At 40.3% G+C, this 19,041-nt stretch overlaps 1 protein-coding gene across 1 annotated transcript; it reads right to left on the reverse strand.

The window, feature by feature from the left end:
- Positions 1-2,221: 2,221 nt before the first annotated feature.
- RBP1 (retinol binding protein 1) lies at positions 2,222-18,947 on the reverse strand. The gene is made up of 4 exons (XM_041487092.1): positions 17,735-18,947; positions 16,949-17,127; positions 5,640-5,741; positions 2,222-2,443 (listed from the first exon to the last, which is right to left on the reverse strand). The coding sequence occupies exons 1-4, from the start codon at positions 17,805-17,807 to the stop codon at positions 2,390-2,392; spliced, it is 408 nt and encodes a 135-aa protein (XP_041343026.1). The 5' UTR covers positions 17,808-18,947; the 3' UTR covers positions 2,222-2,389.
- Between the last annotated feature and the right edge of the window lie 94 nt (positions 18,948-19,041).

The following is a 19,041-nucleotide window of genomic DNA, read 5'->3' on the forward strand; positions in this document are numbered from 1 at the left end:
AAAGGTCTTTGTCAGTGCTGAGCATTAAAAAAAAATCCTGCCAAGTTTATCTGGGGATGGAGGTGTGAGCCATCACTTTATTACTGTTACTTGTTTGTTCTCTTGCTCTCCTTGGGGCTGAAGAGTGCAAAGATACTTGGAGGGTGTCCATGATTATGAAATCAATAATTAGAAACTTTAAGGAAAAAAGTTTCTGTGTCCAATAATCTTCCAAGAAAAACAAATGACTGATGTGCTGAAATTTGGCAACTGGGATATCCTCAACCTTATGTAAGATGATAAATAGCATTTTAAATAGGCAAGTATTTGCAATTTCCCTTAAGCAGAACAGCATTTTAGTCCAAGATCCACAGGTTTCTGATCCTTTCCCTCTCTTACAACCTTTCTACCATATTTAATTGTAACCAGTTTTGATCTGTCCCACTCCAAGTACCAGAAAACTCAATCCCCATGAGCTGGTGGCCTGTCTGTCTGTCAGGATATCCATTTAGCTATGGACACACAGCTGGCTGGCTAACACACTCTTCTAGGAGACAAAAGCAGCTTCTGCATGGACCTTGCTGATCAGATTCACGTATATGTCCCAGAGACTTCCTTAGTCATAAGAAGTACCAAGAAAAAATAATTAGAGGGGAACTTAAATAAATAATTTGATTGCATGTCTGTAATTCTGAGCGCTATCATCCACTGCTGCTGCAATGCTAGCACAAGAGTTTACATGGACAGGGAGTATTATTCACCTGTTTATCACAGGGGGATGCTTAAGTCTTCATGGGTAATATCTTCTGGGTACTTTCTGAAGTAAAGCAAACCCCAAAACTTTAGAAAATTGAATTAGATGTCTGTTACAGCACTTCTGGTGCTACACCCACAAGATACAGTACCACTGAAATAACATGGTTCAGAAAGCTTGGCATCCCTGCTGTGCTAGCTTTAGACTTTACAATGGCTGTTTCTGAACCTCCTTTTCTCCATGCTGTGTCCCTGCCCATGGCAGGCAGGTTGGATATCTGAGATCCCTTCCATCCCTGGCCATGCTGTGAGTCTGGGATTCCATGTTAGATCAGGCTCCCAGCTTTCCTGAACAGGATTAATAACAGTGCATCTTTTAAAACAGTCTCTGGTTAGTAGAGGATGGCAGCATTTGTTCCATGTACATGTCTGAACTGTCCCAGTCAGCACTGAGTGAGTCCCTGGGGAAGGCAAAAGCAGGGCTAAGCAGAGGAGCTGCAGCAGAGCAGGGAAAGGGATGGTCCCAGTCCAGAGCAGGGAAAGGGATGGTCCTGCTCCAGAGCAGGGAAAGGGATGGTCCCAGTTCAGAGCAGGGAAAGGGATGGTCCCAGTTCAGAGCAGGCTCTGCCGTGGTGATTTCCCCACTGACTGAGTCCATGAAAATAACAGCTGTTACAGGAGACACCTGGAATTCCAGGTTACATGCTAAGGTTTGTGAATTTAAACCTTTTTGAATTTGAGGAGACCTGGTGGTGCTCCCTATATCCAGTGTGCTGATGGACTGAAAATCTGGCAGTATTATTCCCCCCGCTAAGGTTTAATCAGTGTTCTGATTTCAACTGCCAGGCCAAGGCTCTCCTATGCTCAGTCTGCACAAGAACATGGGACTATGATGGGCATAAAATATCTGCAAGTGATACTGTACAAAGCAATGCTGGTGTCATCTTCTGTGTGGTGTGTGTACAGTTACAGACAGTTTCTAGCTATGACCTTACTCTCAGTGTCTCCAGAACAACAACAACAAAAAATGCATGGGCAGATATTGGCTAAAGCATCTGGAACAGCACTGCTCCTTAGCCATGCTTTTGTAAGCTTTTTTTTTTTTTTCCCAAAGTATTGATCCATAAATTTACTTGCTTTGAGAAATCAGATTTTTATTTTTGATGGAACACTTCCAGTGTGGATGTATTCCACCAGAGCTAATGGTAACATTTTACTGGCTTCATTGAATGCAGGATTTAAGTACAAGCTGCATCCTACAGCTCTCATTTGCTTCCTTAAAACTGCAGTTCACCATTTGAAAACAAGGCTAAGGCTCTGAAAGGGTGATATCTACTGAGAGTAAAAAAATGGCTTACAAGGTCTAAAGCTCCAGCAGCTTGTTCTATACCTAATAGTCCTTTTTCGGCAGAGTTGAGAATTATGGTATACACACATTTAGAGAGTTTAGTATCTTTAATTGGCATTTCTAAAAATAGTTAAATTTGCAGTCATTTTTTTCAATTTCCTAAAAATATTTTATTCCAACTATATGGTTCTAATGTGATCTTCATTTCTGTGTTTGCTCTTGTTGCTGAGGATGCTCAGTATTAGCATTTGGAGAGTTGCTGGCAAGTCAGTAAATTCTATTGTTCTTCATTCCTGTAGCAGCAGTAGCTCACTGCACCTTCTTAAAGACCTGCTTACATGTGACTCCACACACTCTTATTTCCTAGGAAGAGAAAATAATTAGAAACCACAATTTTTACTTAGGACAAAAATGTTATGGATTAATGTGTACACCCAGGTGAATTTGAATTCAGGATTTTCTATTAAATTAAATTGGGAGGCTTGTACATATTTTAGCCTATTTTTCATCCCAAAAGAAAACATCTGGTTTGGGTTTGTTTTCTGCTAAAAGGTGAAGCAAGGGAAGTTATTTTGGGATCTCAGATCTTAAAGGGCCAAATACATTCCTGGTGCATCATTCTTGATCATATCTCAATAATATGCAACTGCTTTAGGCCTTTGGCATGAGCATTCTCTGTTCTGGTTACATAAAGCAGTGGGGATGGATTTGCCTCACCAGCTCTGAATCTCTGAGGACTGGTAGCTCAAGCCTGCAAATTTAGAAATCAGGGTCACTTTAGCAACACAGAGCTCCTGGCTCCCAGAGGCAGGTGACTGTACAGAAGATTTGCTCCAGGCCTGTCAACCAGCGGAGCACAGAGGGTTTGACTGAACCTGAGCACCCTGGATGTACAAAGCTGATTCTTTGAGTTCCACAGGAGCTTTGGAAATCCCCCCTTGCTGATCTCTGCACCTCTGTGAGCTGAGCATGAGCAGGGGCAGAGTTCCCATCCTGGGTTTGTGAGGCTGCTGCTGTTTGTTTGCCTGTTCACCCATCCCTGCTCCTGAAACTCCTCAAGGTCCATCTGAGAAGTGCACACAGGTTTGTGCCTGGGGCACGTGCCTGGGGCAAGGCTTAGGTGCAAGAAAAAAGAGTGTGGGAGCTCTTAAGGGACATAAAGACACTGCTCGTGCATGACCTAGCAGAAGGGATACACTTTCCAGTTCAAGATGAGACTTTTAATAAAGCTCCTAGAATATTTTGATGAAGTTATGCACATTTCTTATGGAGGACTTTGACAAAGTGACTTTAAAAAACCTTAAACTAGGTCAATAATCTCAATTGACATATGTCAATTAATATGTTGCTCGACCCCAGTAAGAGCAAGTGCTTATGCTGAGTTGGTGGAACAACAGAGTGATGCAGTGACTTTGGTTAGGACCTGGTTCTGTTCACTCCTGCAGAGGTAACCCAGAAGAAGGAGTGTGCAATAAGGGCTGAGAGATCTGCTGACAGTGACAAAAACTACTGAGCAGAAGCAATCAATACAATAGAAAAGGGTAATAAAACTCAAAAGGAAATGGGGAATGGTCAAATAAGTCATTCACATAAAATAAAATCTAAAAAGAACTACAAAGTACAGACCACAGAATGAAATGAAGACAATAGGAAGCGATAAACTACTAAAGGATGTGGTCCTACTTTCTGCAGAACTGTGAAAAGAATAAATTAACACTTGGCTCATTGTATAAAGTTCAATAGATTCATAAAGCTATTGAAGTATCAATTCTTTAAAGGTAACTCCTCATTGTATTAAAGCTCTCTCAAAAGGACAAGACCTAGTAATCTTAGCTGGTCAAAAATAAGATACTAAAGGGGACTCTACTGTACTTTTAATGGAGAGAGCTGCATTATCAAGGATTAGAGAAATAAAGAGGACATATTTTGAAATCCATGAAAAAACAGAAGTGAGAAAATTGAAAGATCGAGGAGTGGGCTCTAAGATACCTGGTTATTTCCTTTGCATGAATTAATTTTGTACTGACTTCTGTGTACATGGGAAACAGATTGTGGTAAATTTTCGAAGTGTCAGTGAGGGAACGCATGAGCTGGAAGGTATGATCCAGAATTCCTCCCAGCCTTCTGAAAAGCAGCATCAGAGCAGTCAGGTTACCCTGGGCTACCTAAACTGCCACTAGACACAAGTATTTGAGTAATGGAATCTAAGTTTCTGACTTCTAAAATCAGCCTCCTGACTGGGACAAGTCTAGAAAGTGCTCTGGGCATGGAGGTCCAGGGCCAGGCTGTATGGCTAGAGCAGGAATCAGAATAAGGAGAACAGAAACCAGGGCTGAAGGAATTGATGTTGGGGACAGAAGATGGGAAGAGATAATTCCTGGGGGCTAGCAAAGGCCAGAAAGCAGGATGCCAGTCCAGAGAAATCCAAGAGCAAGTGTTGCCATTGTTTATGTGCAGGGGAAGGCACAGGTGTGCAGGACCGAGGGCAGCCAGGGGTGAGCTGAGCTTGGGGCAGGCTGTGATGGGGGACTGGAGCTGTCTGCCAGCAGAGGAGCTGGGGGGCTGTGGCTGCCGCTTGGCCCTGCCTGCTGTGCCGCTGGGAGCGAGGAGCGTGCAAACACGGACAGCTGCCTCTTGGAGGAAGTGTGCCTGCGCAGGAAATTGAGACATCTCCTTTTACTGCTGCCTCCCCTCCTCCAGGTGAGCCCATGCTATAGACTCAGCTATAGAGTCCTCGCTTACACAGCAACCTTCTCCCTGCCTGTGCTGCTCCAAGGCCAGCTGGGCAGATCTGGCATACCCATTCCTCTCCTCAACTGCATTCTGGAACCACCAACACTTCCTCAAAATTCTGTTTAGTGATAAGGGGCTTGGGGTGCTTCTGCAACGATTTGATAACTCTGCTACTGATTTGAACATTTAGAATATATCCATTTAGATTGTTGAATGCTAATAGCACTGCACAGTGAGGAGAAATGGAGGTTGGAGTTTATTATCCCAGCAGGAGCCCTGCCTTTTACCCACACTGATGAGAGAGTGAGGATGCTATAGAGTTATAGGACAAAAGAACAGGCATCTTCTTTCAGGTCCTGTTAATTTAGAAAGATAAAAAATGATGATCTGAAAAAAACATAAATTTCAAAAGCTTAATCGTTGTTTTAGTTCTCTAGGCTATAATATAGTGTGGCCTGTAATTATTTTAAAATAACAATTGTGTATTTTTCCCTTATTTTTGGGTGCTCAGTTTCACAGCTCCCATACTGAGCATTTTGCAGACTGTGAGGGACATTCTGGTAATTGTCTTCCTCATGTGAACATTTCAGCCTGGTGACTCTGGACAGACACTGAGCACAGAAAAGAGCATTCAAAATGGTCAGGCTTTGAAAGGGACATAAAAACATAATGGCTCCAAAAGAAATTGTTGCTTTAGAAACAAGTCAAATGCTGCACCAATACCCAATTATGTCAAAGTAAGCCCGAATGACACAGCACATTCCCTGCTGTCTTGTATCTAACCATTTGAATGGAGGGGCGTTCAAAAACTCTGCCATGATCTTACCAGGTGCATTTCATCTCCTTTAATCCACTGGGTCCAACCACGGCCTTCCTTCTCTCCATTCTGTACACAAAGCAGCTTATCTCCATCCCAAGACACAGTGGTCTAACAAAACAGACATGTTTGGTATTACTCTAATATTCTTTGATATTACGGTTCGTTTCTGTGAAGCAAAACTTATCTCTAATGATGAGTGTATCTCATAAAAAGAATGATTGGATAGTGTTGTACCTCTTAGGATAATTACCAAAGAAATGAGCTTGAACAGAAAGTTGCTGCCCAACTGCCTGCCAAAAACTGGAGGGATGAGATAAAGCAAGAAAAAATACCATCAAAACCATAGTATAAAACACACTCCTCTCTCCCTGCTGAAAAATGCAGCAGCAGAAGGGCCCTTCAGCCTAACACTGTATGTGCAAAAGGAGCTAGAAACTTAAGATGCAGTTTGGTTTTTTCCAGCCTAAGAATGATTCCCCAGCTGCTCTATCTGAGAACAATTCCCATTTCCTGTGGATGAACAAAGCCTTTGTATACTGAGCTGGCTTTTCCTCATGTCTCAATCTGCCTTCCTTCACCCAGCAGAGGGGAATGGAAGTGTCACCAAGTTGGTAACCTGGCAGCATCCTGCTCCTTGCAACTGAGGCTGGGGAACTTCTCGAGCCAGGACCAGCAGAGTAAGTCAAGAGTCAGGTGCAGTAATCAATACTGCACTTGTGTGAATATTGGTGCTGTCCTGGGAGTTCAGGAAAACCTGATTCATAAAACTCCTGCACTGTCCGACAGTACAGCCTGTTCCTCTGGTCAGCATTTATGGACAATTTGCCTTTCCCATCTCCCTAAGACAAAGAGAAGCAATGCTCTATAAAACACTTAAAGAGGAAAGAGTGGTGACAGTTTGTCCTCCATGAGGATAGTTTAACATTAATATTTGCACATGGCCTGTAAATCAGCTTGTTTGAAGGACTAAACATGGAATTGATGTCTACCTTGTAAAAGTCTTCAGCCACTGCTTGCTTGAGTAGTCAGGTATGGAGAGATGAAGAATTCTGATCTGTCATTAAAGGACAATTCCTGCATCCATCCTGTGTAGCTCCTAAGAGAATTCAGCCTACATTCTTCCTTCTGGTAATTAAACCCAGTTCAACACTCAAAACCTATCCAGTCCTATTTATTTAATCTGTGTATGTCACAAACAATTAATTCTTAAATGATACCCATGACAGCCACTGTCTTTGAATGAGAGCAGGCAGCAGCCTCCTCTCCTGGGAAGCTTTAAACCAGCATGGAAAATGAATCACTCCAGAGTGCCAGGATAGATAATCACGGGCAAGACAATGGGATTGATCCCATCAGTCTGTCTGCACCACATGGGGGCTCTGAGAAACAAACTCACGTGTCCTTGCTAAAAATCTCTCTCATTTAGAACATACATTCACAAATTCTTCTGTTCTCTTTTGTAAAGTGATATATTTAAACCAAGCAGTAGATAACTTTTTATGAAACCATATCCTTTTAATGCAAAAAATGTTAATGCAGGAAGGAACAACACTTGGGTAAAACTGCAGTTAATGTGGTCACCATAAGCTAAATCCTCTCCCATGTCTGAATCTGCACATATCCACTGAAGAGATAGAAGATAACAAATAACAGGAGTCAAAGTGTATAATGTTTAATTTATAAGTTAACATGTCTACAAATTTCTGATTCTAAAAACTGAATGTAACAATGAATGATGAGTTGTAGATGTGAGGGATACTGTGGAATGAAGCACTGGTATGTGGAACTTTGCTTAGTAACTCCACATATTTATATCCATTGAGTATTAGCTCTGCATTGTTTAATCTTTAGTCTAGCTTAATAGTTAAATTTAGGGGGTTTAGATGTGAATTCAGAGGCAAAACACCATGATAAAGTAGGATCATACTTTATTGGCCCTACTAATGTTCAAAGTTAGCTGTGTTACACTGCCTTAGTGCACTTGGGGGAAATAGAGAAATATTTGTAGCAGCACAAGGAAATGTTAACTTTCTAGCCTCCAAGGGTGATAGAAATTGTTTCATCTCAGAAAACAACACATTTTTTTCCTCAGGATTTTTTTTGTTTTTCCAGTCAAGATTGGAAATTGCTTTTTGCAATTTGGTGATAACCACAAAGAGTCTAAACCCACGGACATTAACCAAGCTGTCTTATCAGACAATATTCTCAGGTATCCTCTGCTTTCCCTTTGAGAAATACATAATACTGAGGGGATATGAGTAAACCACACAATTCCTGATTTCTGTATGTGGCTGTTTTGCTCTGAAGGTTATAAAGGGTAGAATACATTGCAAGAGAACATAATGTAATTTTTTTTTGTTAGCAGGAACAACCACTTTAATCAGTGGCATCTGTATCCTTTCTTTAGGTCAAACTGTAATGTCTCCATGTCTCTTTCATTAAACTAATACACAAAATACAAAATTCTCTTTAAACTCAGATTAAAACACATCCTGCCACTCAAATACATCTACTGAGACACACAGTGAATGTTAGCTGAGGTTGAAGTTGCTCTAGCTGTTAATGTGCACTGGCTGCTGCCAACATCCCACCCTCTATAACACCTAAACCAGAGCAACACTTGCTTTACAACATTCCCAAATATTTGAATCAGAACATAAAAACAATACTCCAGAAATACTGTAGGGCAAACGTTGTATGTATAATCTCTCTTAATGTATCAAAGAGCAAGCATTTATTTTTGAGGACTGGGTCAGGATCTTGCCATGGTATTATCAGGAGCTTGCAGACTGCTAAGGTAGCTCTGAGTGACCCTTTGGTTCTCCCTGGCACACACTCCCAAGATAAACAAACACTTTACCTTTTATGTAAAGCTACTTTTCTTAGCAAAGCATGCCTTTGTAAGGAACCTTGTTTGCCCCCATTTTGGTAATAGCATTACCTAAGGGCTGTCTGCTTCCAGAGCTGCTGCCACCTTCCCAGAAGGACTGAAAATCCTCACCAGGGTGGGGGACACAGCAGCCCAGGCACACAGCTCCTGCTCCTTATCCTCCTCCCCAGGAGGAGGACAGGCAGTCCAGCCCGGGGGACACTGCAGAGCTGCAGTTTCCAGTGACAGAACGAAAATGGAGCATTTCTCTAAAACTGAACTTTGCCTTTTTGAGCACCTTAGTACTCTTTGTACTACTTAGTAATAAATGGAAACCATTGTTTGTTCCTTTCAACGACATAGTACATGATCTAGTTCACCATGAGCAAGCTTGACTCTTGCTTACTTACCACCTGCTCATACTTAACCCTAAGATGAACACTTCCTGGGTCACGTGCATGTAATTCTGGAGGAAAATTCAACAGAGAACGGTGATGGGTGTGATTAGTCAACAGTTCTACCAATAATACTAAAGGAACACCAGAAAAGGGGATGGAGCGAGGTAAAAACCAGAGTCTTGCCTCAATTTAACTCTTCCCAAAAGATCCAACCATCAATACTGCACATTTTTCAGATTATGTACACTTTGTTCTTGAGGTATAATACTAGAGAATGGAGCTCTTGTGGGAAGTGGAAAAGCCTCTGAAGCCTGAAAACACAAAAATGTTCAAATTTTCTTTGGTTTTATGGTATGGTTTCTGTAGTGCTTCACTTTTTGTGTACTTTGATATTCTCCTTTTATTACTTAGGCATCCACATACTTTTGTTAGTGGTTTAATCTCTTTGTTTTATGAAGTTTAAAATTCATATGCATGGGACCGCCTGAATCTTCCTGAATATTAAAGGTGGAGGAAATTATAATTAAAGTATTCTCATTACTGTTTCCAGTTATAAGACAAGGTAGATTTATTAAATGAAATATTTAGTAACCCCCAAACAAATTCTTGACTGCATATCTGGTCTTTCTTTAGTAGCAGCGACTGTAGTGAAATGTTGCACAATTTCAGCTTCCAGTGCCAAATCATCCTGACACAGGCAGAGACATTGACTTTTGTAATTTACTGAAATAGTCATCAAACATGTTATCAGAGTACTTTGCATTTCCCAGTGAGGTCTAAGTGCAAAGACATTTGGTGCTGGCTCTGCACAATATTTCTCATTCCCCTGCTGGCAATTCCTGCGTGCCTGCCTGGGTCAGGGGCTCGGCAGCTGAGGGTGCAGAATGGATTTTACAGATGAATGGAAGAAAATAACTTTTATCCAAGTAGTTCATGAACATTTTTTGTTAATGCTGCATAGATTTTTGACACGTTGCCTCTACAAGTATGAATTGCAGCTCCCACCTTTCAGCAAAAATATGTTATTGATTTCCTATCTGTAGCCCAAACACAGCAGCATCAGTTCTATTTTTCTCCTGCTTCCCTCAGTGTTGTCTCTATATATGGAGCACCAAATGACTGCAAAGCTAGGCATGCACCACACTCCCTGCTCCATCTTCAGCCAGTAAGTCTCTGTTTGGGAGAATAACAGAATTACATTTTACAATGGTAATTATGATCTAAGAAGGATTAAAAACTTTTTTTAGGTCAGATGAAACAGAAAAATCCAATTTGAGCTGTGTTCTGTAAATAACACCAAAGAAAATATCCTAGAACTTTTGGTCAAGCACAGCAATATCTCCAGCAAGGTACTTAACAACTCGAGATAAACCATTTCATCTGTACTAAGTATCAAAGTGATATAAAAACCTCTTGTAATCAGCTTTTTTTGGGGAAAAAATGAAGTGTTGATAGAATAAACTCATGTTGACGTCCCAGACAAAATCCAATGTAACTGTGAGAGGGAATTCTGCCAGGTGGTCACTCCCTCACTCCCTATGGCCTCTGTGCAGGAGGCTGCTCCAGGGGCTACAGCCATAGGCAGCTTTGTCCCCTCCCCCTGAAACCCCTTTTCTCTCATCACATCTGCATCTGGAAGTTCAGCAACACAAAATACTGAGAAAACAACAACAAACCCAACATAACAACTCCTGGAAGGATTCCTGGCCTTTATCTCCCGATCCTGGTGCTGGCCAAAGGCTGAACCTATTTAGCCACACTGTAGCTCAGTCATGGCAAAGTCTCCTTTGCTTCTGTCATTATCAGCATCTCTGGGGTAGCACTGCTAGAAAAGAGGCTTAGGATTGGATTGAAAAAATTTGGATGAAAGGTAAGCTGTGGTCAGAGAGGATCAGATCCTAAATGTTCCTATTCCTTGTTTTGAATGCTTGCTCATAAGAACAACAGTGCAAAGCAAAGACAAGCTATGTTCCAGGGAGTAGGAAAGTGAAGGTGCAAAGCTCTGGGCTATGCAGCTGACAATATGTGGGGGGAGGAGGAGAATCAGTATTTTATACAGTGCATACTGTTTTATTTCTTAGGAATGGTGGCTTTTTTTCTTACTGAAATAAAATTGTATACAATACAAAAATAGGAAAACTTGTGTATATTCCATGCCAGAAAAAAGATTAAAACCCATCACATCCAATTCACTCTCTGCAAAGATCAGAATCGATTCTAAGACACTTACTATTTAAATTAATGGCTATAATGGATTTATCCCCTGTGTAATTTTGGCAAGATACAATTGTATATAACACTAATGGTTTGTCATTCAAAATTGCATTTGTTAAGTCTGGTTCTCAGCTTTTCAGCAGATTCTGATTGCTCTTTCTCCATTCATAGCTCTCAGAGCTTTTAGAGTTCACAAAAAGCTGAAATGCTAAACCTATCCAAACGCACTTTCCCTGCAGAGCTTGCTTATGCTCGCAGCAGTTCTGTGAATAACTAGCTCCAAAGCTTCTAATCAATCTTGTGATTTAGACAGGAATCCAGCCCTGCAAAATGTGAAGTTTATGACATTTATATGGCCAAAGATTCTGAAGATCTCGTTTGGTATCACCATGCAAATGTGCTGAGCACATCACTTACAGGCAGGGACTCATGCCCAAGGAGCAAGCAGGGTGGGACAAGGCAGGAAAAAGGAAACTGCTCCTCCTCACTGAGGCACAGACAGAAGAGACCAGAGTCCATTCTGACAGAGCCTGAGACAGGCCCCTTCTGCTCTCTGTAGCCTCAGAGGGTTGACTGGAGGACTTTCCCCCATCTTTTTTTGAGAGCAGTTTGTAAAGGGCCAGAAATACCAACAGAAAACTATAAGAAGGTCTACCTCTTTTAAATTACACCTCCCTCCACCCCAAAATAAAAAAAAAAAAAAAATAAATCAGGGATTATGCCGATGAGAAGCTGATGAAATTACAGTACTGCAAAGAGACAGGAGGCACTAAATCTCAGAGAAGACCAGCCCCAGCAACAGTGATTCTAGAATAATGCTTATTCCACCAAAGCATATGAGAAAATACTTACAAGCCCAGAAGGGCAGCACTGAAAGGGTAAAGAAATAAAACAGCTAAATCAGAGGGACTGAGTAAAGACATATTGCTGATCTTGCATCTTACTAGACAGGCACTATTTATTAGGAATTTTCTCACCATGTGGGAGATCCCTCCTGCAATTCCATGTACTGGAATGTTGTTTGTTGGTTGTTGTTTTTCTGGCAGCAAAATCTTAATTCCCAAGCCTGCTCAGAACTAGATTAACAGCTTCCAGAGTTCCATTTGTGTAACAGAGGAACCTGCCTAAATAGTTAAATAAGCTTCACAAACCATGTGATTTTGTAATAGGGCTTTATTCTGACCTTGCAGTGGTATGAATCAAATTACGGCCAGAACAACTACCTCCATTGCAGTTTTCCTGAATACAAACCTGAGAGAAATCAGTGTCACATTAGGTATGTTTGTTAATTAAAGCAGAGCCATGATCAGTTTTGAACAACTTCCCTCCCTTCAGGAGGACATGGCACAGTCAGGTGTCTGTGAACAGTCCGCGTGTGGCTGTTTCAAACACTAACTGACACTTCACATGGCAAGATGTATTCTAGAGCTGATGTGGGAATTCCACAAGTCCCAAATCGTCCTCACCCTTCCCCACCCCAGCAAGTTTTAACTAGGACTAGAAGTTCTGTTAGTTCCAATAAAGAAAACTGAAACACCCACCTGATAACTTATTCATGGTTATACCCCACTTTATTCAGGTTCAGATAGCTAAATGGTTAAGATGTATTATTTCCCACATTCAGTTTAAAATTCTTGCAGTTTTCTCTGTTTCCCAGTTCCCTGACTTTGTAATTTCATTTCCTGCTTCAATGGAAGAAGAAAATTACTGTATCAGAGCACAAGGTTCTGAGTTACCAAAGCACCTCTCATATGCTTGGACAAATACTCAGTTATAACACAACTCTTCTCAGTTATCCAAGAAATTCTGCTCTTCTATATTTAGAATATCAAATCTTTCTTGATTTTTAACACATCACTTGCCCTTAGTCTCTGTCAAAAGAGATTAATTTTGCGTAGCGTAAGATAAAGCAATTCAGTCTTTCAAATGCCTGAACAGCAGAGAATAATTATAATGCAAAAGTTTTCTCTGACTTTAGCAGCAGAATCATTAGAAAACAAAACAAATTTTAAGAAAGTAATTTTTGCATCTGAGCTATCCAATTTTCAATCTGCTTTGATTCATTGGATGCAAAGACTTGCAATGTGAAACTTCAGCCCCCAGTTTCAGCATTTCAAGGTTTTTCAGTTAACTTTTTCATAATTTCTTTAATAAAAACACTAAGTAAATTACACTGTGAAGGTACAGAAGGCTTATGTGCCTTGTTCCTATGTGCTGGTACACATTTCACACTGTAGGTGTTTCACTAGCTTCACTGGTTATCACTGACAGTGGAAAAGGGAAGCACAACTATCTGCTGATAAATGAGAGATACTTTCAGAGTATTGGCTGGTTTTGGATTGTTTCAATAGGGTCTTCCTCTTGCATGCACAGTGCATTTTTTTTCAAAGTAATGCTTATATGCATGAAACAAAGTTTCATACTCAGAGCAACACCTGAGATGCTAAATTAATCACAACTTGAGATTGTAGAAATTCTCTTTAAAATTGAGATTTCATGATGAGACTGGAGCTTCACTTAGAATTCAGACAGCAGGATCAAAGACTCAGTGTGAAAAATACCAAAGCCAGAGCTCTCCATTTAACTTTAAATTTCTGTCTTGGTACATTCTCAATCTGATTATATGTTGCCAATTAAAACTATGAACAAACTCTTCAAAGCAGTAAAAACTTGACTACATGCTCTAATTCACATCATGTGAGAAAAAATGTAACACAAATTAATGTTCTAAACTTCCTTCTACACCATCTAATGTACACCCTGGAACATTTGCAAGGAATGAAAGATGCTCCTGAACTTTCATTTTACGTTTGTACTTGAAGCTGCCACATTTTTAACAACCCTTGATAGTAAAGTATGACTGAATCTGCAGAAAGATCTCTTTCACAAAATTGCCAAGTGAACAGATTTGACTTTTATCCAGAAGATCCAATCCTGGGTGGCAAGCCTGAGGAGTATTGATACCGACTGTCATTTGTGATCTCTCCTGTGATCAACTATCACCATCTTTGCTTTTGCAGAACACAGAAACTGCATCTTTAACTAAACTGCAGGGCTTTAGAGATTCCAAAGTCACAAATTTTCACTTCCCAACAGAAACAACATCCTAAAGGAGCTGATGTCACCAGCTGCTGTTCCCTATATCCCTCCACCCAAAAACATGTGCATGCAAGAAAGCCAGGTCAGAAGAAGGACAAACTGAAATTGCAAAGGTTTATCCTTCTCAAAGAACTCCCCGATGAAGGAAGTTCAGACAGGCTCCCAGGAGTGACCAACTATAAAAATGAAAAAAACCCTAACTGCAAAGGAGGAGAAGGCTTGTACTATCACAAGACTATCAAGTTCCTAATGTCAAAACTCCAACATTGAAAATAAGTATCTGCAAAACTTTTTAGCATTTCCTCCTCATGGACAGCATTGATTTGGAATTACTGTAGTTACACTCTACCCTGACTGGCTCAAGGATAAGTTTTACAACTGAAAGGTGAACACAATTTCAGTGAATTACACGCAGGATCTAACCTGTCCACCATGCTGATATTATTTTTACAGATATGTTAACTTTACCTAGATGATATATTCTTCATTAAAAGAAAAAACAATCTATACGTCTAGGAAGGATTAATTCTAAGGTTATTTGTGTTAGTCTCCTGATGATTGTTCTGCTGTATAGATTAATGTTTAATGTGTAATTTGTCTTATCCATGTTACTTTGTACTGCTCATATATTGAGCTCCTTGGATAAAACTTGCCCAGTGGTCTGCTCAGTCCACAATATAAATAACAATAATTGATTCACAACCCTTCCCATTACACAGGCTGACTATTAATGATTAAGCCTTTTATGGCATGCAGTTCCACAGGCTCTACATTAACAAATGGAACACCAAGAATGATATTTAACATTTGCTTTTATGGTGGTTTTCTTTGTAACACCACACAGGGAGTGGTCCAGTATCTCTCATAAGCTCCATGACTCTTCTCTCACAAGACTCCTTCTGCACTGTTGGAGTCATTTTGCTGCTTAACAACTGCAAATTTTACCTGACATGGTTATCAGATTTGGACTGAAGTCACTTCAGCAAGACAGCTTCTTGTACTGTTTTGTCATTGATAAAACAGAGGTCTCTTGTAGAAAAGAAGTCTTCAATAAGAAAATTGAACTATAAATGTGATGTGCTGCTACAAGGCAAATGGAGCACCAGTGGTCAGTGACCAGGACTGTCCAGCTACAGCTGGAGAGCACAGAGAGACACGGAGGTCTCTGGCAGGTTTTGTGGAATTACATCCCTAAGTCCTTTTTAAAAAACCCCAGTCAGAGACAGCGACTACCCCTGGTTGTTTGGGGTTTTTGTCTGTTTGTTTGTAACAGGCAGGAAGCTGCTGCTACCTTCTGCTTCCAAGGCTGAATAAGCATTTCCCACTAAACAGTAAACAGAGAAATGTTTGAGTAACCTTTGAACGTAGGCTGAACTAGCTTCTATGCCAAATCAATCAGCTGTTGTAGTGACTGAAATTCACTCTCTCTAGTTTCTTCTTTCTGGTTTAACATTTTGAATCCTTCCCTTATCACTCCATTTAGCAAAATAGGGTAGAGAATTTTGGTTTGTTAAAAATAATAAATTATTACTTCTTTCCAACATGCAGAGGATGGTTTAGTTCTCCTTCAGATGGAAATTAATGGTATTCAAGTACAGGCAGTGCTTACACATGGACAGTTCTGTGCACATACAAACCTTTGGAGCAGATGTTTTGAACATTGCTACCTTTGATGGTAATTTAATCACCTCAGTCTTAAATCTTTTCTTGGGCTCAACTGTTCAGTGAATCTGGACCTCAGTATCCTAACTAAGAGCATTCCAGGAGCCAAAATCACAAGATACCATTGGGGCACTTTCCTATACACAAATGCAGCTGCTCCTCCCTCCCATGAATGGTGGATTCTGCACTCTCATCAAACTTGTACCCTCTGGAACAAGGACCACAGAAGGATTTGCTGGGGCACTCAGTAGCTAACTGTTCTTTTTTCTCTGGTTCTCACAATTTTTCCTGCCATGATCAGAGCAAAAGCAAATTTGCAAATCTTAGTGTGAGAGAAAAGTATTTGTTTTAAATGGCACTATCTTTCCCAGAATGTAAACCTATTAATTCTCTTTTATGAGATTTCTCCTCTAGAGTCCCTCCTGAGATAATTTTCTTTTATTTGTCAACTTCCTAACTGTAGAATATTGCCAGTGTCATTCATGCTGCCAAACTAATTGGTGATAACTTGCTATTCTGAAGTTTTTCCTCTGTAAATTGATCTTTATCAGTCCTAAATTAAAAAGCAGAAAGATCTCATAAAAGAGAGCTATTGCAAAACAAAGTCCTCAGTGTTTGCTTATTCATTTCAGTAAGATTTGTTCCAGTGGGCTAATTAAGTGTGTACTCTAATAAGAACAGCCAGGCGATCTTAAAGCACTTGGCCATTCTCACACAGGAGCAGTGCCTGACCTTGCAATCAGTGGATTTCCTCTCCTGTAAAACCTTACTCATTAAAGAGGTTCTGAAAGTGACCCTAGATGTCTCTTTGACTAGCAAATATCCCAGTATAAATGAGCACAGTTTCACTGAGGTTATTATTCATTGATTGATAAAATTGCTTTGTGCTCCTGATTAAAATTAGCATTCCTCTAATCTAAAGGCATGCTCAAAACTGTAGGTACCTCTTGGCAAACGGAGAAATATAGAAATAATTTCAGGAATAGCCACCTGGATGGTTAAAAGACATGTTCTGTGAAAGACCTCAGGTTATCAATATTCATTTTATCCAGTGCTGAAGTTCTACTTCTTACCATGCACTTGCGATTATCCACCCCAGATAAATCCTCCTCAAACTCCTTCCCTACATCAAATTCCATGATGTAGTTTCTAAAAGTGCTCAGCGTTTTAATGATCATATGATCCCCATTCTGAAGGATTTCTTTGTCAGGCTTTAGCAAGTTTGCTATTTTTCTTACAGCAACATTTACATCTGAAAAAGAAAAAGAGTTATTTTTATCCAGGAAAGTTTTCCACAAGAAGAAGCTTGTCGCTTCTAGAGAGAGCTAAAATGAACAAGGATAAATAGATGTCCAAATCTTTCAAACCAGAAAAAGGATGTAATCTAATTTTTATAACTAAAATAACTTAATGTTTCAATTTTCAGGTTATGTGAAGTCTATAAAAAGTACCATTTGTATTTGACAGTTAATAAGGCCTCCAATATTTCTATAGAGATACTAACACAACATCAAGTACAAACACAAAAAATTGCATTAAGTACTACATTGAATCTTTATTAAATATAAAAATTTCACTGCTTTTCAAATTGTAGGAGATTTTTTATGTTTGGAATCCACCAGATACCTCTTCAAGCTATGTAGTTTAATGTCTGTTAATGTAAGCTTCAAGATGGCAAAAAGTAGAGGCTGCTTAAGGCAAAACAATTTTGCTTAAGGCAATCCTTAAAGTGCATTTCTGAAAAAAACCCAAACTTCTCACAACAAAGACTTATGACTGTACAAGAAAAAGTAGATTCACGTAAAGAATAAGACAGGTGGCATTGATTATTCATTCAAGAAGTTTGAAGGGAACCTTACCCAGTGCTTTCAGATACTCCTCAAAATTGTCATTGCTGACCATTTTCCAATAGCCATTGAAGTCTGCAGGCATCCCTGCTTCAGGTGACTGTCAAAATCACTGGCTCAGAACTGTGGGTTGATTCTGCACCACACAACTCACTGCCTTGCTTTGTGGCAAGCTTGAGCTCTGGTTTCTTTTATCTCTTTTTTAGACCATGGAGCTATGCAAGTCCTTCTAATCCGATTATTGTTGAAGTGCTGCCTTTAAATCCTTCTACCAGGCTGAACCTCTGAGGGTTTCTAATGACAGCAGGATGACTTGATTTAAAATGAATGAAATATTCACCTTTCATATCACTTGTGTAAGGGAAATCCGTTTTAACCATATTACTGTTCATTCTTCATGCCACTCAGAAAAAAAAAAAAACAACCCTTTCAAATAGCTTTAGTTTAGGATATTAGCCAAAGCTATAAAAGTGCTTATCTTGTGTCTTTTTTTGAGCCAAATTCTTCTTTCTTGAATAGGTTTCAGCTACTTTATGCTTTCGTTCAAGAAAACAATCATACAGACCCTTTCAGTCAAAGCCGTTAGTGTCTGGTATTCCTTTAACTTGTTCCACAAGCTCCTGAATCCTAAAGAACCACAAGTGGAAGCTTCTTGGCCAGGTAGGGGCTCAGAAGGACCAATAAGGTGGAAACTTGTACTTGGAAGCAGTGGTTATTCTGTACAGTGATAAATGCTACATCACTGCTGCATGAATGCTTTCAGTTGAGGAGCTCTGAAACACAGAGGGAGCACTTTATTATAGAGTTCTGTATTCTCTGAAAGTGACTCCTGTCAGAAATGAGAGACGCTCAATCAGCGTAACAGGCAACCAGCAGAGAGGAGCACGGATTTTCCCCACTAACATCAGAGCTCAAGTACTGAGCCTCTCAGATGTTTGCATATGGTACAACTGAAGCCCCTACTGGATATTTTATTTACTCTGGGCCTTTGGCAATTGCTTGCTCTTGAGAAGACTCTGTAACAGAGAAGAAACCCACTCATCTTAGGTTGCAATGCGAGATGTAACCAGAAGTGTGTATTCCATCACCATCTATTAAAACCAGGTGGGCAGTTTTCTTTATCTCTCCCACAGCCAATCCTCCCTCCAGCAGATCTCTGCTGTCCATGGCCACTGAGTGTCCCTGCATGGGGAGATGCTCCGCCCAGGGCAGGAGCCAGGCATTCCTACCTGGATACAATCTGAGCCTGGAACAGCACAGCAGCCTTTGCCCACTGCATTCCCAGAGGAGCAGCTTTCTCCTGCCCTGCATTCCCAGAG

This window comes from Pyrgilauda ruficollis, unplaced genomic scaffold (genome assembly GCF_017590135.1).
Source record: "Pyrgilauda ruficollis isolate IOZ18807 unplaced genomic scaffold, ASM1759013v1 scaffold79, whole genome shotgun sequence".
Classification (NCBI taxonomy): Eukaryota; Metazoa; Chordata; class Aves; order Passeriformes; family Passeridae; genus Pyrgilauda; species Pyrgilauda ruficollis.